General features: G+C 33.4%; 1 protein-coding gene across 5 annotated transcripts in view; it reads left to right on the top strand.

Moving 5' to 3' along the window:
- The window catches only part of LOC129061725 (sodium channel protein type 1 subunit alpha), a 101,829-nt gene that overhangs the window by 57,474 nt on the left and 19,603 nt on the right, over positions 1-24,752 (top strand). For 2 of the 5 annotated variants that reach the window (XM_054562471.1, XM_054562467.1), the window contains 12 exons: positions 118-324; positions 1,827-2,111; positions 3,033-3,413; positions 4,980-5,112; positions 8,041-8,279; positions 9,525-9,698; positions 10,673-11,029; positions 12,251-12,733; positions 16,000-16,120; positions 17,847-18,001; positions 19,720-19,893; positions 22,097-22,219. In XM_054562471.1, coding sequence (XP_054418446.1) covers positions 118-324; positions 1,827-2,111; positions 3,033-3,413; positions 4,980-5,112; positions 8,041-8,279; positions 9,525-9,698; positions 10,673-11,029; positions 12,251-12,733; positions 16,000-16,120; positions 17,847-18,001; positions 19,720-19,893; positions 22,097-22,219 — 2,832 coding nt within the window. The remainder of the gene's footprint in view (positions 1-117; positions 325-1,826; positions 2,112-3,032; positions 3,414-4,979; positions 5,113-8,040; positions 8,280-9,524; positions 9,699-10,672; positions 11,030-12,250; positions 12,734-15,999; positions 16,121-17,846; positions 18,002-19,719; positions 19,894-22,096; positions 22,220-24,752) is intronic. The other 3 variants (XM_054562470.1, XM_054562468.1, XM_054562469.1) reach the window with 3 other exon arrangements.

Here is a 24,752-nt window from a genome sequence, read left to right as displayed (position 1 = left end):
TAACCATCACAATTATTGTTTATATCAGAGTCCTATAAAACACTCAAGTTAAAAGTTGAAGCTACCATTATTCAATCAATAATACTGAAAAAATAATGCTGATGTTGTTGTTTCTAGACTTTACGTGCTGCTGGAAAAACATACATGATATTTTTTGTGCTGGTCATTTTCTTGGGCTCATTCTACCTGATAAACTTGATCCTGGCTGTGGTGGCCATGGCCTACGAGGAGCAGAATCAGGCCACCTTGGAAGAGGCAGAGCAGAAAGAAGCTGAATTTCAGCAGATGCTTGAACAGCTTAAAAAGCAACAGGAGGCAGCTCAGGTAAATTCACCAAATGAAGTATATCCTGTCTCATGGTACTCTATATTTTATATTGTTATGGTTGTTACAAAAATACTGGAGAGAAAGTGAGAGACAATTTGGTTGTACTCAAGAGAAGCTGGTAGTATAAGAGATTAGTAAAGATTTATGCATTTTGATCATCTATATAGATAGTTTCTCTCCTTATTCTAAGATGTTTAAAATATTGACCACAGCAGAACTCGCTCATGCTATTTTAATCATCTGAAGATTCTTAGGATAAAAGGCAAAATGTGATTTTTGGGTTTTCTTAAGTGAGAAACACTTACTGAATAAGTATACTGACATTAGGAGAAAATGCTTAGAAATTATTTTCCTAAAAAATTTATTGATTATTATATAAAAACACTTCACCTGGCTATTAGAAAATAGTCCATTCCTTTCTGTAACCAAATTATATTGGTTTTTAATGTAGTTCTTAATTGACTTTCTTACATAAATAAGGCACTCACCAAATAACACAATGCTCTCTGATATAGCAATATCCAATAAGCATATGAAAGATATCAATTTTGTAAAGATCAGATAACCTAAGGACTACTTGTTTTACAATGAGGTGTCAGTATTCATAGTTCAAAAAAGTGACTTTCCTATCACTTCCATCTTTCCTCACTCTTTAGTTTAGCATACAAGCTCATTGTCTTTACCCAAGTTGATTGGGTAATATTAATTTATTTTGGAGGAATCTGTATTGAAGGTATTCTGGAGATAATAATAATAATTAATTAATAATAATAATAATAAATTGGCCAACTTAGTACCAGTACAAGCTGCAATTGAAAGGCATAGGTTGTTCCCTCAGGTGACCAGAATGAACAAATGCTGAGTTTAAGAAGCTAGGGGCAGTATTGAGGAACTGAATGTCTTGTCTTGCTTAGCAGAACTACTGACACTCCCTTCTCCAGCCTTCTGATAGAGTACTGTGTAGGGCTAAGGAAAGGATTTTTATCACCTTCCATAAATTGTATTAATAGTATTTTAAGGATATTTACAACCCTGTCTCAAAGAGCTGAGAGAGAGGACCTCAGCTCTTTGCCTCATTCCTCCTACCTTTGGATGTGACCTCAAGTAACTCATCAGCTTTTCCTCCAAGTTCCAGTTCCTTTTTCAAAGAAAAGAAGACAGTGCTAAGTAAATACCAATTTTTAGAGTAAATCAAGTTCCCAAAAGTACAATGAATTTCTGTTCCTGTTGATGCCTGATTGATCCTTTTGAATATGCAGTCTGTAGAGCATAATACAAATACAATAAATGTTAGCAAAGAGATTACCAAGTTAACTCTGAAAGTCTTCATTAGGTGAAAAGAAAAAATAATTTCCTCTAATAATTACAGAGCTTTTTCTATGTGAGATCATCTTGAGTCAGCTAAGTGTATTTTTAAATGCCATGCAAATACTTGAGACTTTTTTTTTAAGATAAAGCCTTCTCTAGTGCCATGCTGAGATCATTTCTCCCCAACATAGCAGGCAGCTGCTGCCACTGCCTCAGAGCACTCCAGAGAACCTAGTGCAGCAGGCGGCCTCTCTGACAGCTCATCCGAAGCCTCCAAGTTGAGTTCTAAGAGCGCTAAGGAAAGAAGAAATCGGAGAAAGAAAAGAAAACAGAAAGAGCAGTCTGGTGGGGAAGAGAAAGATGAGGATGAATTCCACAAATCTGAATCTGAAGACAGCATCAGGAGGAAAGGCTTTCGCTTCTCCATTGAAGGGAATCGCTTGACGTATGAAAAGAGGTACTCCTCCCCACATCAGGTATGGCCCTACTGAGTCTCCTGATTCATGGGGGGAATCAGAATGCTGAAGACAGGGGGTGAATTAAATCAGACTGATGAATTTTCATCAACTGAATTGACTGCTGTGTTTATCACATTTACACCCATCCTTTCTGAGCATAGCTACGTGAAAATTTTCATTCCACGTATATGTAAGCGTACAGCTTGGTGTAGTTGAGACAACACTGACTTGAAACTCAGACCTGGATTCTCATACTGTCTGCTGGTATTTGTAATTAATGACATTTAATCTTTCCGGTCCTCAGCTGATCTGTAATGTCTTTGTGTTTAATTTATGTCGTCCCTCCGCCAACTTCTTCATAAACCATCTGGTGTGCTTCTGAAAATATTAGTCATTGTATACTGTATTGAAAAGCTCAACGCTCTGATTTGAGAAATTTTATCTTTGAGTTCTAAGAACACTGAGCCTTGCAGATGAAAAAGAAATTATAATTAATTTAAAGTGATTTTAGGAAGATGGACTAAAACAATCTGTAAGAAGTTATGAAATTCTTTGAAAGAGCAGCGACAATAAGTGTATCCTTATTATGGTCAGGATGTTGATGTTGATCAGATGCTTACAATGTCCATAGTAATGTTCTAAGGATGTTTCCTTTTGAATTTGAAAAATGGTAGCTCAGGGTTTTGTTTTTCAATATACCTTTATGTTGTAATCTATTTCCCCATTCATTAATCTCAAAGACTAGAAAACTTCTCCTATAAAAATAACTTAACTTAATCTGAATGCACATAAAATAAAAATGTTAATTAAAAGGAATGAATCATGCTCTGTTATGAATGCTAAAATCTCCGTCAACTTAATCTTGCAAAATAAAAGCTCATTTTGAATGACTATATTAATATGATTTTATTTATTTTTTTATTTGGTTTGAACTTTTAGTCTTTGTTGAGCATCCGTGGCTCCCTATTTTCTCCAAGGCGAAATAGCAGAACAAGCCTTTTCAGCTTTAGAGGGCGAGCAAAGGATGTGGGGTCAGAGAATGACTTTGCCGATGATGAGCACAGCACCTTTGAGGATAATGAGAGCCGGAGAGACTCCTTGTTTGTGCCACGACGACATGGGGAGCGACGTAACAGTAACCTAAGCCAGACCAGTAGGTCGTCCCGGATGCTGGCAGTGTTTCCAGCCAATGGGAAGATGCACAGCACTGTGGATTGCAATGGTGTGGTTTCCTTGGTTGGTGGACCTTCGGTTCCTACATCGCCTGTTGGACAGCTTCTGCCAGAGGTGATAATAGATAAGCCAGCTACTGATGACAATGTAAGGAAGTTTTAAATAGTTCAGACATGGCTGGCCCATTATTACTGCACCAGCCAGTGTTTCTACAGAATGGAACCCCCTGAGAATGATTCCTGGTTGGTCAAGCTGTGAATGCACCTGCATCTTCTAATACCTTTATAGACTAACCAACTAAATCTTAGAGCCTCAATCCTCTCTTGCATAACACCTGAATGCATTTACTTATTAAACATGCTAAGGATAAATTAGGCACAATAATAAGTTACTGTCTCCAGTTGGAGGATTTGCTATATACCCATGCTGAACTTAGATAGCATGACATCTTCTACAGCCCTGGTGTAAAAGTGAATGAATGATGTCTATATTTAAATATAAAGGGTGTATAATAAATCTTTCCAACATGTTCTTCACTATAGCCCTGCCTTAATTTAGAAGATTTTTCAAGAACACTGTGCCTAAATATATAGCTTCATTTTTTTCTTAAAATTTCTAGTCTTAAAAAATGCTGATATAGGTCTTGTCCAAACTAATCTAAATGAAAAGAAAAAAATAAATTATTAATATAGACAGGTAAAAAATTGCCTGTGTCCAAAGGTATGTTATGTGTTCATGATATATACCTGGATGAGGAATTTCTAAATAGATGGCACCTCTTATTAGACTGTTAACTCACTTGGAAATATATCAGCATGATAAGGCATGAATAAGTCAGAATTAAGTGACTTATTGCTTGGTACCCTGGATAAAACTTTGTCCATGCAGCGTGTGTGTGTGTGTTTAAATACACATTTTGGCCCTGGCCCGAATGTGTGTGTGTGTGTGTGTGTGTGTGTGTGTGTGTGTGTGTGTCTTAGTTGGTTGGGGCATTGTCTCATAACTGAAAGGTTATGGGTTGGATTCCCAGTCAGGGCACATATGTAGATTGTAGGTTCCATCCCTGGTCTGGTCACAAGCATATGCAGTCTTCAGTCCTGGCACCTACGGGAGGAAACCAATCAATGCTTCTCTCTCGCATCAATGTGTCTCTCCTTCTCATTGATGTTTCTCTTTCTCCCTTCCTCTCTCTAAAAAAAAGCAATTAGAAAATGTCCTCAGGTGAGCATAAATAAATAAATAAATACTAAATACACATTTTGTGTTGTCAGTGACTATCTATTTCTTGTGCCCAGAAAGTAGGATGTGTCACAATCATTTGTATTTTTTTAAACATAAATGGCTACCTTGTTCAAAATAAAATGCCTCAACCATTTATATGACTTTTTCAAGTTGTTAGTTTTTTACTGTTAGTTCCAAAATAAAGGTAACTATTAAACACATCTCTCAAGAGATTATCAACTATTCCTAAATTACATCATGTCTCATAAAATTATGAAATCAGAAAGTTAAAAAAACTCAATTTTTGCTGTATGACTAAGTGATTGACAGTTTGGACATGCCAGGTTACTAATACAATAAGTCAGCAATATCTGCCATTACCAATTAAATATGAAAGTGCATGATGCATGTGTTTCATGAAATCTATGTGTCACAGTGGTTAACTTATATTGCATAAATGAAATATTTAATACGTTAGCATTTTCTTTGCAGGGAACAACCACTGAAACTGAAATGAGAAAAAGACGATCAAGTTCTTTCCATGTGTCCATGGACTTTCTAGAAGATCCTTCCCAAAGGCAAAGAGCAATGAGTATAGCCAGCATTTTAACAAATACAGTAGAAGGTTTGTGACAAATTTCATTGCCATTTCAATTAATTTTACTAAACTTATGTATTGTCCCTTTTGAAACAAATATCCCTATTTGTGCATTGGAAACTGTATACAAGGGTGGCCAAAAGTATGTTTACAGTTATTCATATGGAAGAAGACATGCAGATTATTATTATTATTATAGCTTTATTAACTGCATTTCACAGGCGCACAATTGGAAATCTACTTTTGTCCACCCCTGTATTCTTAAGAGAATATAATAGGTCTTATTCAAGAGTTGTTATTTGTTATACGTACTTATGAATTCTAGGATCTGTAACAATTTTTTAAATTCAACGATATTAAACCTCTAATGAATGTTTTCCTGTGTGTGGAAACTCCTTGAAAATGAAGAATAAGCATTTTTACTAGGGGTTTCTAATCCCATTAGTCATAGTGATCCTCTCTTCTGTTATACTTCACTTAATACTTCCAACGTCAACCTTAATACTCTCAAGATTAGAGGACAGAAGTAGGTAATTGTCACAAAATAAAAACAAATTAATAAGATGATTCTTGGCTCAATTCATCTCTACCCTATCCCTTACAGTCTGAGGATCATATATTGGCCAGATATTAACAGAGAATTACACATAATATCTACACTACCCCAGCCCATGTTTCTATTGAGACTTCATTTAAAAGATCATCCACTTAAGGGCGAGTGCTGAGCCATATTATCAATGCATGCAAGAGAAAAAAAGAAAGGAGAGCAGACTTCTGACCAAGGTGGAATCATAAGTAGACATACTTTGCCTCCTCACACAACCAAAAGGAGGACAGCAACAAATTTAAAAACAAAAAATAACCAAAACTGCCAGAAAGTCAAACTGTATGGAAGTACGACAACCAAGGAGTTAAAGAAGAAACATTCATCCAGACCGGTAGGAGGGGCAGAGACGGGCAGCTGGGGCAGAGAGGATGTGCTGCAAGGCAGCAGCTGGAAGACCAGGCAGGTGAGGTGGCAGCTGGCAGTCCAGGCAGTCCCACATTTGCATGTGGATAAACCTGGAGGAACAGCTCGGAGTCAAGACAGACTGTGCAACCCAGGGTTCCAGCACAGGAAAAGAAAGCCTCAAAACCTCTGGCTGTAAAAACCTGTGGAGGATGCAGCAGTGGAAAAACTCCCAGCCTCACAGGAGAGTTTGTTGGAGAGACCCACAGGATCCTAGAATGTATATAAACCTACCCACCCAGGAATCAGCACCAGAAAGGCCCAATTTGCTTGTGGATAGCAGGGGAAATGACTGAAAGCTGGCCAAGAGCCAATCAAGTGGCATTTTCCCTCTCAGACCCCTCCCCCATATACAGCATCACAACTCAACAACCTGGGTTTCCTTGCCCTGGTGAATACCTGAGGATCCACCCCTCCCAACATAACATATACACCCAGACAAAGAAATATGGCTCAAGTGAAAGAACAGATCACCGCTCCAAAAAATAGAACTAAGCAATGAAGAGATAACCAACCTATCAGATGCACAGTTCAAAACACTGGAAATCAAGATGCTCACAGAAGTGGTTGAGTATGGTCACAAAATGAAGGAAAAAGTGATGGCAGTGCAAAGTGAAATAAAGAAAAGTATACAGGGAACCAAGAGTAAAAGGAAGGAAACCAGACTCAAATCAATGATTGGGAGCAGAGGGAAGAGATAAACATTCAACCAGAACAGAATGAAGAAACAAGAGTTCAAAAAAATGAGGAGAAGCTTAGGAACCTCAGGGACAACTTTAAACATTCCAACATCCGAATCATAAGGATGGCAAAAGGAGAAGAGGAAGAGCAAGAAATTGAAAACTTACTTGAAAAAATAATGAAGGAGAACTTCCCCAATCTGGCCAAGGAAATAGACTTCCAGGAGATCCAGGAAGCTCAGAGAATTCCAAAGAAGGTGGACCCACGAAAGCACACACCAAGACACATTATAATTACATTACCCAAGATTAAAGATAAGAAGAGAATCTTAAAAACAGAAGAGAAAAGGAGACATTACCTACCAAGGAGTTCCCATAAGATTATCTGCTGATTTCTCAAAAGAAACCTTGCAGGCAGGAAGGGGCTGGGAAGAAGTATTCAAAGTTGTGAAAGCCAAGGACCTGTATCCAAGATTATGCTATCCAGCAAAGCTATCATTTAGAATGGAAGGGCAGATAAAGTGCTCACCAGATTATGTCAAGTTAAAAGAGTTCCTCATCACTGAGCCCTTATTATATGAAATGTTAAAGAGATTTATCTAAGAAAAAGAAGATCAAAAACTATGAACAGTAAAATGACAACACATAACTATCAACGACTGAACCTAAAACAAAAATGAACTAAGGAAACAACTAGAACAGGAACAGAATCATAGAATTGGAGATCAGAGTGGAGGGAGAGGGGGAAGAGTGAGGGAAAAGGTACAGAGAATAAGAAGCATAAATAGTAAGTACAAAATAGATATGGAGAGGTTAAGAATAGTATATGAAATGGAGAAGCCAAAGAACTTATATATACTACCCATGGATGTGAACTAAGGGGGGTGGAATACTGGTGGGAAGGGGGTTGCAGGGCAGAGTAAAATAAAGGGAAGAAAAAAAAATGAGACAACTGTAATAGCCTAATCAATTTAAAAATATATAAAAAAACTGAAAATTAAAATATATATATAAAAATTTAAAAATAAATAAATAAAAGAGGAAAGAGGCTATTCTTTGCTATCTTTATTCTATGTATATGTCTGAAGGAATATCTTTGGCAGTCTAAAGAATAAATATTTTAGGTTTTATTTTAAGTACAAAAGTGGTTGACTTTGTAGCAGAGGGAAGTGTATTGATCACTGAAAAAAAGTCCAGTGGATATGAAACGATAATTATATATGTATATAAAATATATATTTTGGTGGTTCTTATTTTTTTCTCTAGAACTTGAAGAATCCAGGCAGAAATGCCCACCCTGTTGGTACAAATTTTCCAACATATTCTTAATATGGGACTGTTCACCATATTGGCTAAAAGTGAAACATCTGGTCAACCTGGTTGTGATGGACCCATTTGTTGACCTGGCCATCACCATCTGCATCGTCTTAAATACGCTTTTCATGGCCATGGAGCACTATCCCATGACAGATCATTTCAATAATGTGCTTACAGTAGGAAACTTGGTAAGCATATTGGAAGGTAAATGTGTTTAGTCTTCAGTTTTTTGTTTAAGAAACTGTTTAAATTTAATAGCTTATAGCAGTCTTTCCACCACACTTCTGACTCCTGGCTCCCAAAAGATGGGAATTATATCTAGCTATCTACATTACACATTTTGCCAACAATAATAGCTCTTAATATCAGAGAAAAAAAGCTGAGAGAGTAATAGACATAGGATATTGAAAAGAGAATATTGACAATTATAACTTTTTCAAGATGCAGAAGCCGTTTAAGGACACACTTTTTGAAATGATATTATATCAGTTCCCCTACTTGTATTGAAGTAAAAGACTAAAATAAAATTGCTTAGTCATCATCATTATAAGCAATAATCTAACTCATCAAATAATGTCTCCAGAGTTTCCACTTCCAGGATCTAGGTAGGACATGTATTGTTTTCTCCATCTATTCTATATCAAAACTATAAAATAATGAAAATCTCCAGTATATTTCATATGTTATATGATTAACAAGATCATTTTTGGTGATGGTTACCACTTAATTCTTTTCTGTGCTTAAAAAAATGTTATTAATGTGTTTGTTAGTTGACTCAGTTTAGGAATGTTAGCTTTTATATGCTGAAAGAAAGAGGGCTCTGAAGTAAAATGCATGAATTTTCCATAATATTTGTTTTGTGGTTTAAATTGTGTAATGGTAAAAAAGGAAAACATGGCAAACACCCTCTATTGCAGTATTTATATTTTTAAAGCCCTAGTATTTATAGTATAGAAGTAAATTTATTTTTTCATGTGCATAACAAATTGATAATAGTAATGTACATATTATAATAATAGCTATATATGTATAATAAGTATCTGAGTTGAAGGAGATGAGGATAAACTTATGGAGAAATAAAATTTTTCATGGGCAAAGTCTTGCCAATACCTGTGCTATAGAAAATCTGGAGGAAAAACAGTTTCATGTAATGGGTAGAACATTGGTTAAAAATAGAATTGCACTCAAATCCTAGTTTTGCCATTTTCCAGTTGTATGATATCAGGCAAGTCACTGAACATATTGGAAGTCCTCTTTCCTCATCAGTAAAGTAATTATAATACCAGTAAGGTAATTATAATACAGGTAAAGTATAATATCAATAAGGTAATTACGGGGAAAGTAGCATAAACATTTTGTTCTAAGAGCAAATATTGTGTTATTCTACTTTATCATTATCTAATGGAATTACAGTAATTCTGTTTTGATCTTAGGTTTTCACTGGAATCTTTACAGCAGAAATGTTTCTGAAAATTATTGCCATGGATCCTTACTATTATTTTCAAGAAGGCTGGAATATCTTTGATGGTTTTATTGTGACACTTAGCCTGGTAGAACTTGGCCTCGCCAATGTGGAAGGATTATCAGTTCTCCGTTCATTTCGATTGGTAAAAAACAAAACAAAACAGCAAAACAACAACAAAAAATATGTTCAATAATCAGCATTTTTGCATAATATTGTCATAAGTTTGAGCATAAAACCATTAACATTTTAAGATTTTTGTAATATTTGCATTTTCAAAAACTGTTCTTAAATGGATAAAATGTTCTCATATATTTAAAAAGAAAACTTTATTGCAAAAAGCATAGTCATGAAAAGTTACCATTTGGACTAATTATTTTTCCTAAAATGACTACAGTTAATATTTCTGGATCTAAAAAAAATTTTAATGAAAATGTATCACATTTTAGTAGTAACTTGAAAATATAAACAGCCCTTTGTTGCAATGGATTATGATCAGATAGAAGATGTGCATGCAGAAATTTTTCCTAATTCTACCTTTGGAAATATGCCCCTTCCCAAAAATCACAGGACTGAAATCTGTAGGATTGCTTAACATGCCCATTGATTCACATAAATGTTCTTGCACATCAAGGAAAGAATTGTAATCATGGGAAATATTCCAGCTTTTAAAATGCAGGCTCATGTAGCTATGTCAATGACCCAAAGGAGCATTAGTGAATAATAGATACTTTTCCCCACTTAGGGCCCAATATGATATTACTTTGCATGCTGTTAACAAATAAATATCAGTAGAGATCATTGCAATTCAGATGTTAATAGTAGTGTCAGGCTTGTTATGCCTTATAACCACTTTCACAAAACAAATTAAAAAGAGTTGGACCCCAGCTTTAAGTTACTAAACTTTTACTCTCAAGGAAAATGATCTACATGGTTAAAATATGGAAGATTTAGATTCTTGTTAAGTTTTGTCCAAAATTATTCGTGAACCTGAGAGGGTTCAAAGGCAGGGCAGATGTAACAGATTCAATATTAATCATCATTTCTTGATAGATAATAATATATGTAATACTATTAAAGATCATGATAATATATATTAATTTTTTTTTAATTTTCCAGCTCCGAGTTTTTAAGTTGGCAAAATCTTGGCCCACCCTGAACATGCTGATTAAGATCATCGGCAATTCCGTGGGGGCCCTGGGAAACCTCACCTTGGTGCTGGCCATCATCGTCTTCATTTTTGCCGTGGTCGGCATGCAGCTCTTCGGTAAAAGCTACAAAGATTGTGTCTGCAAGATTTCCAATGATTGTGAACTCCCACGCTGGCACATGAATGACTTCTTCCACTCCTTCCTGATTGTGTTCCGCGTGCTGTGTGGAGAGTGGATAGAGACCATGTGGGACTGCATGGAGGTCGCTGGTCAAGCCATGTGCCTTACTGTCTTCATGATGGTCATGGTCATTGGAAACCTGGTGGTATGTGCCCATTTAAGATATGAATTTCAGGAAAAGTTTCAGGAAAAGAGCATAATAGAATGGTGACCACTTTATCCAAAACAAAAACTGTGATTAATAATTTAAAAATCCCTTACTTTAGATATGCTTATAGTCTCATTTTGTCAACATAGCCAGATAGCAGGAACCCTATAGTAATTATAATCAGCACCACTTTGTCAGCCATTTCATCACATTTATTATGAGAATTCCAGCACAGTATCATATTGAAGACAGGCCTAATAGGATATGCTTGGAACATTCAGAGACAAGGGAAGAAGTCTAAAAACAATTTAGAGAAAATCCAATCTAATAGGCTAGTTTAAGACTAAAATGTGGTGCCTTTAAGTGTTCATAGTGATTTTACTATTTCTTTGTCCCCCTGTGGCAATGGTGTTCAGTTACTCTCTGTCATATGGCAGATGCATTAGCCAACCTGGGTTGGCTAGCTCTCTAGTGGCTCTCAGTCAAAACAAGGGTTGGCTAATAAATCCTGAGATTACCTAAATGGAATAACTGATCAAGTCTTCTCTTAAGTTTGAAAAATTAATTACTTTTTATAGTATAGAAATGCATAATGTATTCCAAAGAATATATATAGTAACATGCCAACCTTATGGAAATATTAGGGATTGTTTATAAATAGTTCTCCTAATTATTCAATTAGCCCAATTAGTCGGTTTGAAAAATACAAGAGATTAAGAAAACAAGTGTCAATACCTATGTTAAACTAACTCTTATTCTGGGCTATAATGGTCATTTTTCAATTAATGTCCAATTCAGTATCAATCTTTATCAAAGTGAAACTATAGAATTTAAATTTCATAATTTCAAACACTAATAATTTTTAAGTTTAGGTCTCTTGTATAAGTACATACATCAATCTGTTTTCTTATAATCACACAATTGTAAACTTAGCTAAACCTTAGGGCATCTCATTCAGCTTCTTCACTGTATAAGTGAGAGAGCTTGAGATCAACAGAAATCCTCTCTTTGCACAAGGGTATATGTATAATGAAGTAGCTATTGAGCAAATCACAAATTCAAATTGCCCAGTTTCTTCTAATAACTGTCCTTTGGCGTTCCTTTCTCATATGGTTGTTAGAAGTTACAGTTTCCTGTACATGGAAAAGAGTAAGTGAACTCAGTCTGCTCTTCGTTATATTAGGGTGAAATTATAATTATATTTGTATTATTTTTAAGGTCCTGAACCTCTTTTTGGCCTTGCTTCTGAGCTCATTTAGTGCAGACAACCTTGCAGCCACTGATGATGATAATGAAATGAACAATCTCCAGATTGCTGTGGATAGAATGCATAAAGGAATTGCCTATGTGAAGAGAAAGATATATGAATTTATTCAACAAGCCTTTGTTAGAAAGAAAAAGATTTTAGATGAAATTAAACCACTTGATGATCTAAACAATAAGAAAGACAGTTGTATGTCCAATCATATAACAGAAATTGGGAAAGATCTTGACTATCTTAAAGATGTAAATGGAACCACAAGTGGAATAGGAACTGGCAGCAGTGTTGAAAAATACATTATCGATGAAAGTGATTACATGTCATTCATAAACAATCCCAGTCTTACTGTGACTGTACCAATTGCCGTAGGAGAATCTGACTTTGAAAATTTAAACACAGAGGACTTCAGCAGTGAATCGGATCTGGAAGAAAGCAAGGAGGTAAGATTTTGTGGTTGTTGGTAGGTATTAATTTCTATGTATATACATATGTTATATTGCCTGTATTTATGATTATATATTGTTTCATTTAGAATGTTTTACCATTATGTAAAGTTTTATTTCACTGAGAAATCAAATATTTAAGCCAAGGGAGATGATTGATAAATGGAAGAATAATGTAGTTTTTGTATTTTTCTAATGGATATTTGTTAGATGGTGAATGAATGAATGATCCAAGAAATGAATAAGCACCATCTGATTTAATAATTATAATAATCTTGAAAGGAATGTGTCTAACTTTTCAGATAATAAAATTAGCTTAGGGAACTTAAGGTCATATAACTAATGAGGAATATAGCTGAGGGTTGAAGTTAGAGCCTTTGTTTACAGTTCTATATATCTTGACTAACACTGAATATCACAATTAATAAGAACAATTTAATATTTATTAAATGTGCAAAGGGGAAGAGCTGAGGGAGGGAAGAAGGGAGGGGGCAAGGGAAAATGGTCAGGGGAGGCAGAGACAAATGTAAAAAAAAAAAGGAAAAAAAGATAAATGTGAATAAATCACTGTACAGTGTCCTTATAACATACCTACTGCTGAAGAAATCATCTGGGTTTTAGGGATAATGTGGGAATTAAATTAATATTTAACTTTTTTAGTGCTCCGTGAAAATGCCAAATCTCAGTACAGTATCTTTTTCTTTGGTATTATAAGGGTATTTTGTTGAGAGTCTTTAACAGAGGTCATTTTAATTTTTAATATGCTTAGTGTATGTTAAAAATATTTACTAATACACAATATACACAATGAAATATTAATATTTTAAGATTGCAGAGCATTTCATTTATGTATGATTTAACATATAAATATATCTTAAATATATAACAATAGTAAAAAGCTTGCCTTTAAACTAGTACATGCCTAGCTTTAAAAACAAGGATTTTTTTTCAAAATTAATGTATGAGGTCTGTCTGGAAAAAGTCCAGACATTGTTAATATAATGAGAATGGTATGTGCAACATCAATGTAACCTAGCAGCCAAAGAGAGTGGTCTGGAATGCACAAACGTGAACAATGAAAACTTCACTGTACTAGTCAGTGGAGGCAGTAGACACCATTGACTGAGTATGTGTACTATGAGGCTGTTGCATTCAAAATGACTGAGCGAGTAGAGCAACACATCTTCATCAAATTTTGTATTAAGCTTGAATATGCTTCCCTGGAAACTTTTGGGATGATTCAGAAGTCTGCAGCTATGGGCAACTGTTGAATGGTAGCTTCATTGTGACAATGAGCCCACTCATGCATCAGTCACATCTTGTGCAGAATTTTTTGGTAAAACATCAAATCACCAAGGGGACTCAGCCTCCCTACAGTCCAGATTTGGCACCTTGCAACTTCTGGCTTTTCCCAAAACTAAAATCACCTTTGAAAGAGAAGAAATTTCAGACCATCAATGAGAGTCAGGAAAATATGGCAGGGCAGCTCATGGCAACTGGGAGAACTGTATGAGGTCCCAAGGTGACTACTTTGAAGGGGACTGAGGCATCATTGTCTTATGAGCAATGTTTCTTATATCTTCTTCAATAAATGTCTATTTTTTCCCATAGTATGTGGATGGATACTTTCTGGACAGACCTTGTATATGCACACATCCATATTTTGTTTTGCCCTTAAATTCCAGATTTATTTATATTGTAGATTTATTAATATATTGTACCTCTTATGATATTTTGAATTCCTATTAACCTTATAAATAAGATCCCTGTATCAAACCCAGTTTAAAATAAAAGCAGAAATGTCCTAAGATCAAGTTAGAAAACAAGAAAATACCATTTAATCACTTACTCTTAAAAAATATCCTGGAGTATTTTATTTGCTTTGCTTTGTTTTCATGCTTAGGGACAAAATCATTTGCTTCAGTAAAGAAAATTTTTTAAAAGGAAAGATGTTGCATAAAGCCACGGAGTTCTTACCATTGAGATTATAGTTAATGTTATATACAAGGCAAATTAGATGCCTCAGGTATGACGTGGTCCTTGATACTCTAGGCTCACTTGTTAAGTCAGACAGCCAAAATTACATGGACAAGTCAGTGTAGAGTTTTGCTGTTGAGAATCCTGTGTGAAAATATACATATTTTCAAATGAACTGGCTCATTTTGGAAGTTAGTAAAATAGAGGATGATTAATTATTTAGTAAACATTACAATGGATTTTTTAAATAGCCTATTAATTTCAAAAACTATGAGAACCAATGGGTTTATTAGGTGAATTTCAAAATAAAATTGAATTTTAATTTAAGAACAAAATAGGAAAAATTAAGTGACCTTATTGGTTTTTAAATCAATAAAATACTTATTTAAAAATGTTTTAGATTTGTTGTTATCCAATTGCATTTTAGTATTTTATCTGAATTTATATCTAATGTACTAATGTAAAAATAGACTCTTTCCACATATCTAAAATTCTTTCCCTTCCATTTTTGAGTAATAGTGTTTTTCTCCAATTAAATAAACTACTCAGAGTCAAATTGTCTTTGGTTTCAACACTGAGAAGTATAAGAATATATTGATAAAATATACCACTTATGAGAGTTTTAATAATATTCATTTCACCTGTGATAAAACAAAAAAAAAATTCAATAAGGACAATGATAATTTGAATAATATAAATAATAGAAGTAAATATGCTATAACTATATTATCTCTAAAATTATGTTTACAGAGAATTATTATTTCAAGTGCCCTTGATACATTTATATAAATTAACAATATACTGGATCTCAAAGTAAACCTCAATAAATTCAGAACAGCAGACATTGTATAGGGTTATTATCTTCATAAATTCAAAATAGAAGACATCATGTAGGTTATTATGTAATCACAATGCAGTACTAGAAATTAATAGTGGAATAATAGAAAAAATTCTAACCACCTGAAAATTAAGAGATTTCCTCTTAAACAAATATTGGGGCTTTTCTAATTCATAGGACAGTGGTTTGCTTAGTACATCTTTCTGATGGCCATTTGTAACTTCATAACATAGCAATCTGATTTCATATTTCCATTGTAAACTATGGTAAAGGAGTTAATATAGATGATTTCCTTTTTCCTCTTACTCAATTTCGCTTTGGCTCTAAACTTAAAATCTATTTCAATGATAATTCAAAATCAGTTGATAAAACTAATCCTTTCTTGCTAGGCTATTTATTAGTTGCCAAAATTAAAATTATTTACTTTTTATGTCCGTCTGCCACACAGAAACTTAATGAAAGCAGTAGCTCATCTGAAGGCAGCACTGTAGACATTGGTGCGCCTGCAGAAGAGCAGCCCGTAGTGGAACCTGAGGAAACCCTTGAACCTGAAGCCTGTTTCACTGAAGGTAAAGAAAATGACCCTCATGATAATCTTCAATGTATGGAGTAAAGTTATTTCCAGTTTTCGATCTCCCAAAATGGACCACACATAATAGAATACAATTTTGTAGTAGATCTATTTCTATTACCTCTAATATGCTACAAGATTTATAATCTATTGTTATGTTTTGGTTACCTCTACCCATTTTGTAGAAGGGATCATAAACATGCAGAAAAATATTTTAATAAAATCAAACCAAGTGATTAATTTGTCATTTAAAAAAAATAAAATGATTTTACAAGTTAGCATCTTAAAGACTAGTCAAAATTCTCATATACGTAATTTATCTTTAAAATAACTTGAATTAAATGAGTTGCAAAGACTAAACTGTATTTTTTAGTGAAATCGTCATTTTCTCAGTGCTTGTTGGATGAAACAGAAAATAAACTCTGCCCAATACCTGGTAACTGAACTGTCTCTAGTTGAGCTTGCTACAATATGGAAAACAGGCCTAAAAGCTTTGTTCTCCCCATGAGTAGTATTTCCAATGGTCAGATTTTCTGGGGAGGCTGAGTTTTGAAGAGATGAATATGTTTGCATATTCTTTATTTAGTGATCTCTTCTTCAAAGGCTTGATATATAATGCCTTCCTCTATTTCCTATATAAATTACACACATCACCCAAAGTCCTCAAACTACCTTCATCTGACCATAGTGAAAAAGAGCTCAGCAGTTGTAATAAATATATCCATTTAATTCTCCTGATAACTAACTAGTCATATATTCTTTCATGGGAGCTGTTCTCTCTTTTGAACTGTTACAATTTTTCTCTCTTTCTCCTTTTCTTTCTCCCTTCCTTCCCTTTCCTTTCCTTTACAGAATACCTGACTTTTTCCCCCTTCTGTGTTTACATCTTTTCTTGAAAACCAGAGTGTAATGTTCCTGGGGGCAAGGTCCATGTTCTGTTCTTTCCTCCTTCCTCCCTACCTCCCTCTCTCCCTTCCTTCCTTTTCCCCTTCCATCCTCCCTCCCTCTCTTTCTTTTTCTTTTCCTCTTTCTTTCTTCCCTTCTTCTTTCCTTCTTCCTTTCCCCTTCCTTCCGACTTCCCTTCCTTCCTCCCCTCCTCCCTTCCTTCCTCCCTCCATGGTGTTTACAAAGATATTCACAGATACTTGTTGATTTAATTCTAATGTTAGATTGAGTGAAAGCAGAGTAAGAAAAGGAATAAATCAAAGCACAACTGTGCAAATCGAATTTTAGTGGACAAAATTAATCTTGAAAATCAAGTAAGCTCTTCTAGGAGCACCACAACAAAATCTTAAAAGTAACATACCAGCATTGTTGGGAGAGATCTATCTTGTTACTCTCTATCCTCTTTAAGAGGGAAGTTTTCTGTTTATAATCAATTTCCAGTTTGAAGTCCTTTTCTATAGTGACTTTAACAGAGTGCAGTGGGATGATGGAGGACAAGGCAAAGTTACATTACACTGATTTGTACTGTACAAAGTTCTTTTTTGGAAAGTAACAGTTGAGTGAGGAAAAGCAGGTGTTGGTAGCCAGGAAACCACTTAAAGATCCTGAATAATTTTTACAACTTCACACAGCTAACACATGTGCTCTTGCTACTCCAGGCTTAGAGAGTTAGCAAAATAGAGATGGCAATAGGAAAGAGAAGATGGATCAGGGACATGCCAGAAGTTACTATTGAAGCTATAGAAGTTATTTTATCTATTTAAACATTATACTTGCAGGCTGTGTTCAAAGATTCAAATGTTGTCAAATCAGTGTGGAAGAAGGGAGAGGAAAGCAATGGTGGAACCTGAGAAGAACATGTTTCCGAATAGTTGAGCATAACTGGTTTGAAACCTTCATTGTTTTCATGATTCTCCTTAGTAGTGGTGCTCTGGTGAGTGAATATTAAGCAAAAGTGATATAACACTAAGTTTTAGGAAAATTTAATATTGATGACTTATTAAGCCCTTCTGTTGCATTGTTTTAGTAAGTGTGCTTTTCCCTCTGAACCCTCACTGTGCTTCCATTTCCATTTCCACAGCACCAGCCATCACCCCTATTTGATGAATCCCAAACTGTTATCTCTACTCATGACTTCTTCCTTAAACATACATACATTTTCATATCCATCCACCACCCATCTACCCACGAACCCACCCTTTTATCCATTTCCAGTGCATTTTAATTAGCCCATTTCATATCTTCCATACTACAGACTTAATCTATAACTATTCATTTCCATACTTACTTGTACTGTGTGTACATACATTTCTCATAAGATATTTTTAAATTTTTGCTTATTCAGTAACCCAGAAAATTTCTCCTTTCAGTTTATTCATTATAACCAAAGAATATGAATATTCAATTATTTATATTTTAATAATAAAGTAAGAATGGCAAATACAGTGACATGAATGGTAGTCCTGTGATTAGGACTCTGTAACTTCTAAATTCTGATGAGTTTTGTTTCTGAGTGATATTATTATTATCTCTTTATGGACAATCAGTAAGTCCTTAGGAAGCACTTCTGTGCCCTTTTTAATTGTGTAACAATTTTTGTGCTACTTAAGAAACAATGAATGTTGTTAACAAATATTAGGCAGTGTATCTAAGTGATTTATTTAAGGATTGGCTTCTCTTTATATCAACTTTTTTTTACATCAGAATTATATTACATGTACATAAAAATAATTTACAAAAATATGAAGCATAGCATATAGATACCATTTCAGAAAACACTGACACAAATGGAATACCTAAGCCATAACATAAGTGATATATAGATGAAGATAATAGATAGATAGATAGATAGATAGATAGATAGATAGATAGATAGATAGATCTTACCTGATTGAAACAAAATTACTTTAGTTTCTTTAACTTAAATTTATAACTAGAACATAGGCCTATAATTTCCTGCCTATTTCCCTGATGAAATAAATTTCTCTACATGCTATGTAAGACAAAGAATAATCTCTCACCCTTGAAATGAATGTGAAACTTAGACATCAAATATCAAGAAAAGTTCATAATAGAAGAACACATATTGTGGCCTAAATGAGAAGTAATTTTATCTTACCATCATTGTCTCTGCTGAAAAATATAAACTATCAACAAAAATGAAAGGTAAAGGGTATAAATGAACCCAACTATGCAGTAAAATTGGAAAGTGTGACTATCAATTACAACGTTTGGTTTATGAAAATAATAAGCTTCACTTTCTATTTCTTCAACCTCCTTCGTATGGTAAAAAGCCAAGAAGAGGAAGAAAAAGAAATTAAACAAAAGGCATAAATAACTTCAAGTGGGAGTAGCACCATCATTATATGACATCAAGAACTATTTCTTAGTAGTTCAAATTAATTCATTAGAACTATGTTTTTACTTTTTTCTTTCAGTTATAATATAAATGGAGAGTATAACTTTTCCCTTGATTCATTAAAAGATCTTTAAGAGAAAAAAAGCAGCAATCGCTACTGTTCCTCTGTCCTATTCCAATTGAATATCATATATATATATATATATATATATATATATATATATAAATAAGAAAAAATAACCTATAAAGTATAATGGTTTTAGAAACCTAAAATGTATAACTTTTCTTTATAGGCATTTGAAGACATATATATTGATCAGCGAAAGACAATTAAGACAATGTTGGAATATGCTGACAAGGTTTTCACTTACATTTTCATTTTGGAAATGCTTCTAAAATGGGTGGCATATGGCTATCAGACATATTTCACCAATGCCTGGTGTTGGCTGGACTTCTTAATTGTTGATGTATGTATCCTCCATATCTTTGTCTTCCATTCCAGATAGTTTGGTTTATCTATACGCTAATTCTAAAATAGTAAATCTCAGAGCATTATGTTATGTTGACAGAATATGCTAATAGAACCTAAACTAATTCATTGAATAATACTGTAGGTTTTGTAAGAATAGACTAATTTAGTAATGATTTAGCATTGGAGGGATGGGATTTATGGTCATTATCTAGCAAAAAGCCAAATAAAAAAACAGCAGTTTGTAGGGAAAGTGGTAAAATTGAGTATGTTGCTTAAATCCCTTATACGTATGTGAATCAGACAGATGAGTTGGAATCCCAGCCCTACCACTGATTGGCTCCATGCCAGTGAGTAAGTTACTTGGCTCCTGACCCTATAAATCATGATATTAGTACATATATTTTTAAAAGCACTCAATAAACAGTCACAATGGTGGGAGCTCCTGTCAATTTTTAAAATTCTCTTTGACCTACTCAAAGTTTTTAAAGGGTAAGTTTAAAGAGCATATAATATAGATTTTAACTTCATTATAGGAGGTAAGATGTACAGAGTGTAGGGAAACACTATTTTATGCAGTGATGAGAGTTTTCCTAGAATGGAGACTAGTAATGTATCAGACCTTCACAGGTTTGTATACCAACTAATTAATACTTCATTTCCCCTAAAACAAATGAAGTATTTATAGATAAATGTGACTGCCCTAAAACAAATGACTGCCCTCAAATTTGTTAAAGTCAAGATCATGTTTCATGTTATCAATTTGGCATAATTTCAGCTTTAGAAAAGTATATCCAAGTTATTACAGGTTTCATAGACAATTTTATTCCCCTCAAAGATATCAATAATCCAGCAGGTCTATGCAGACTTCTTGTGGAATGTGTTTCTAGAGCTGAGTCCTGCATACGTTATATCTTCATAATTCTAAAAAAAGACAAATCCAAAGCTATTTGAGAGGCTTACTAATGTTTCAGTGAAATAAGTGAATTTAGAGAAAACCTCAAAATAATCGTTTCATCATATTATTAAGAGAAATAGTTTCTAATATTGAGGTTTCAAACATTAGAAGTTCTATTTTAACACCTCATAATTATTACAGGTTGGTTTTTAATAATCATTTCTGAAATATTTTAGGAAAATAATTTTATATAGCATTTTGTAGTTTTGCAATAGTAATACTTTTATTTTCAATGTTCTATTTTGATTATTTCATAAGGATTAGTAAATCACTCTTCAAAAGACAAAAGGAATTATAGCACATCTAAAGTAAGGCAAAATTACAATAGATATAAGGCAACTTAAACTTACAAATAGAAAATTTTGCAAATATTGTGTCCAGAGTATTTGGAAATTTCCAAATGAATGAAACCGTAACTCTGTTTAGATATGAAGTTTTGGTAAATTCTTTATTTAGAGAATTAGACATCTGAAATTTTTATTTCTTAGTCATTGCATATTTCATACAAATGAAGTAAATGTTTGTTTATTTATTTGTACATACTGATTGGCAATTTTGGACCACACATACTGGCAGAAGCTGTAAAATAGTATAGAAAATATGGTGAGTTTTATGATGAAATAACTTTTTAACTTCTATTTACTTATACAGGAATAAGTGTTAGACAAGTGAAAACAAGATATTAGCAAGACAATGAATCTCCTTTGGAAAATCAACTGCAAAATTAATGCGGTTTAACACATTAATTTCTGAGAATATCAATATAGTTAGTTGAACATACCACTGCAGGATAGAGATTTCTTGCTTTTTCTGGTGCAAAAGCAGTTTTTGTATTTGATTTATCCATAGGCAAAGCCCTGTATTCAGCAGCAACTTAATAAAATAAAGAAAGGATAACTAGTAACATTTTCTTACAGTTGGATTTTTTCTTTTAAATTAATTTTTATTTAGTTTTATAAAAACTAGTTGGTCTACTAATTAATTAATTGAACAGCTAAGAAATTACATGACATTTGAGGTTTTTTATTCAAATAACTTTTTTAATTAACATCTTAAAAGCTACCTTTTTGCATCAAACAGAAAATGTTTCCTTAAAATTTTAAAAGGTTCGCTGAAAACATGACCATTTATCTTCTGAGTAATTATAAGCAAAAATCGTATTTGTTTTATGACATACTAACTACATATTAAATGGCAAATCTGTTTATTTGTTATTTATTTATTTATTTATTTATTGGTGCAGGTCTCCTTGGTGAGTTTAACAGCAAATGCCTTGGGTTACTCAGAACTTGGTGCCATCAAATCTCTCAGGACACTAAGAGCTCTGAGACCACTAAGAGCTTTATCACGATTTGAAGGGATGAGGGTAAGAAAACTGAAAGAACTGGAAGTATTGCCTATAGCTTAAATTAAACTAAATTTTAAAAAGGAAAAATAAACCATGCATGCAAAGGAATGGCAAATCCTTGCAAAATTGCTACTTTATCTTTTGCATATTTACTTCTAGGTGATATGCAAGAGAATTTAGGCCTCCCTTGAAATGATACAATATCATTTATCTGCTGTGCTTATTAAAATGACTTTGTTTGTAATCTACATTGGGAGTTTCCTTACATACTGTATATAAAAAAGCAAATGCACTATTAAAATACTATATGTAATAACATGGTGATAATCAGCTAAAGTGAATTTGACATGTGCTTCTCAATTGTGATGATCTAAACTGTACTTCACAAATTTTATTGAAAATAATGTGAATCACACATGTGCCTGAGGATAAGCGTAAAGGAAAAAGAAATTGTCAGAATTTTGTTTGTATAATGCCAAAGTTTGCATTATTTTAATAATTTAAGGGTAGATATTAAATATTGACTAAATTTAAACTTTAAAAAAATTATGTTTAATATAGCCTCAATTTGTAACTCTATTATTCTTAACTTATACAACTAGTAACAAAGAATTTTTATGTATAAATCCACACAATATTCATGACAATGAAGTAAAACATCCACAGCATAATAACACAAAATGTAATTTTGACTCATTATATAGATGATTCATAAATTAACCATAACCTAAATATTATTTGTCAGAATTATACAAGATTTTATATTACTTCTTCTGAGGAAATGTTAAACCATTTCCTATGATTTATAACTGATTAGAAATTTTGCCATTACTTGTTATTTTCCATGCCTGTTTTAAAAGCATGAAGAATTTATAGATGTACAGCATAAAAAGTAGTTGTTTTTTAAAAAATCATTTTTTTTTACCAAAACAAAGATGCTGAATTAAATGTGATTCAAATAGAAAAATATTGTTCTTTTGCTGCCCAAGATTTAGTTATGTCTTTAGAAACTAAGCTATATTATAGATTTCCATTTGCATTTTCTAGGTTGTTGATAGCTTTATTATGCGTTCTTCTAAAATAAAATTTATTTTAAATGTCACTTCTTAAGAACATAAAACTTGTCTTCAGTTTCCCTAACATATATAAAGAATTTCCTCATTAGAAACAATTTAACATTATATAATATAGTCTTACTTTATTTCTCACAGAGATCGTTATATTTTTACTAAAATATTAAAGTAAATTTTCTCCAGGGTATGCGAAATTAAGTTTATTTTCAAATAAAATGTCACCTTTTATTATTGTAGATTTTCAATTTCAATTCTAGAGAAAAATGTTATTTTAATACGTTCTACTTGAAAAGTTGCCACCTGAAGTTCCCCCTTATTCAAGGTTTTACCCCATTGTTTCAGTTATCTACAGTCAACCACAATCCAAAAATATTAAATGAAAAATTCCAGAAATAAACAGTTCATACGTTTAAATTGTGTGCCATTCTGAGTAGGGTGCTGAAATCTCACACCATCCTGCCCTGTCCCACCCAAGACCTGAATCATCTCTGTGAACAGCAAGACAGTCACTTAGTAGCCATCTTGGTTGTAAGATGGGCTCTCGCGGTATCACAGTGCTTGTGTTCTAGTCACCCTTATTTTGCCTAAGGACGGCTCCGAAGTGCAAGAATAGTGATGCTGGCAATTCAGTTATGGCAAAGAGTGCCTTACAGTGAGTGCTTTCTTTAAGTGAAAAGAGGAATACAGTACAGGAAAATATTTTGAGAGACACCACATTCATGTAACTTTTACTATTGTATGTTGTTATAATTGTTCTATTTTATTATTAATTATTGTTATTTATCTATTATGTCTGGTTTATAAATTAATCTTCATTATATGTTTGTATATGTAGGAAAAAACATAGTATATATCGGGTTCTGTACTATCCATGGTTTCAGGAATCCACTGGGGTCTTGGAATGTATCCTCCTTGGATAAGAAGGGACTCCTGTTACACATTTTAAAAGTCCCCTGAAATCTGAACAATGCTAAGCATTTGGAGCTGTTATAAACATTGCAAAATTTTGACCATGAATCAAAGGCCAGATACTCCCATATTTAAACATGTTATTTCCATAACAATGTTGGTCCTGTGGCTCTACCTGTAATTTTTACAGAAATGACCTTATCTATAATGATCAGTAATGCTTTTTTTATATTATAAGGAGAGATTAATTTTTGAAATTTGGAGTTTTAAAAGCACAAACCCTTTATAAAGGCTGATAAGAGATGAACTAATCATTTAAATTAACAGATTTATGAATATCGTTCCTTGCCTCATAATGACAGGGTATACACTACCCCAAAATGCTGATCATTTCCATGCATATTTGGCATTGTAGAGACAAAATCACCTGATTATGGATTCTATTTTTTGTGTTTCTAAGTGTTTTGATTTTTTGACTTTGTGAAAAATGTAATCATTGTTGACGGAGAGCATGGAGATAATAATGATGCTTATAATTGGGAAGTGAGATTTAAATATATTCAGGAACT

Source organism: Pteronotus mesoamericanus, unplaced genomic scaffold (assembly GCF_021234165.1).
Source record: "Pteronotus mesoamericanus isolate MK-2021 breed Mesoamerican mustached bat unplaced genomic scaffold, CSHL_Meso_final scaffold_651, whole genome shotgun sequence".
NCBI classification, from domain to species: domain Eukaryota; kingdom Metazoa; phylum Chordata; class Mammalia; order Chiroptera; family Mormoopidae; genus Pteronotus; species Pteronotus mesoamericanus.
This window is presented reverse-complemented; position numbering and strand designations above follow the sequence as displayed.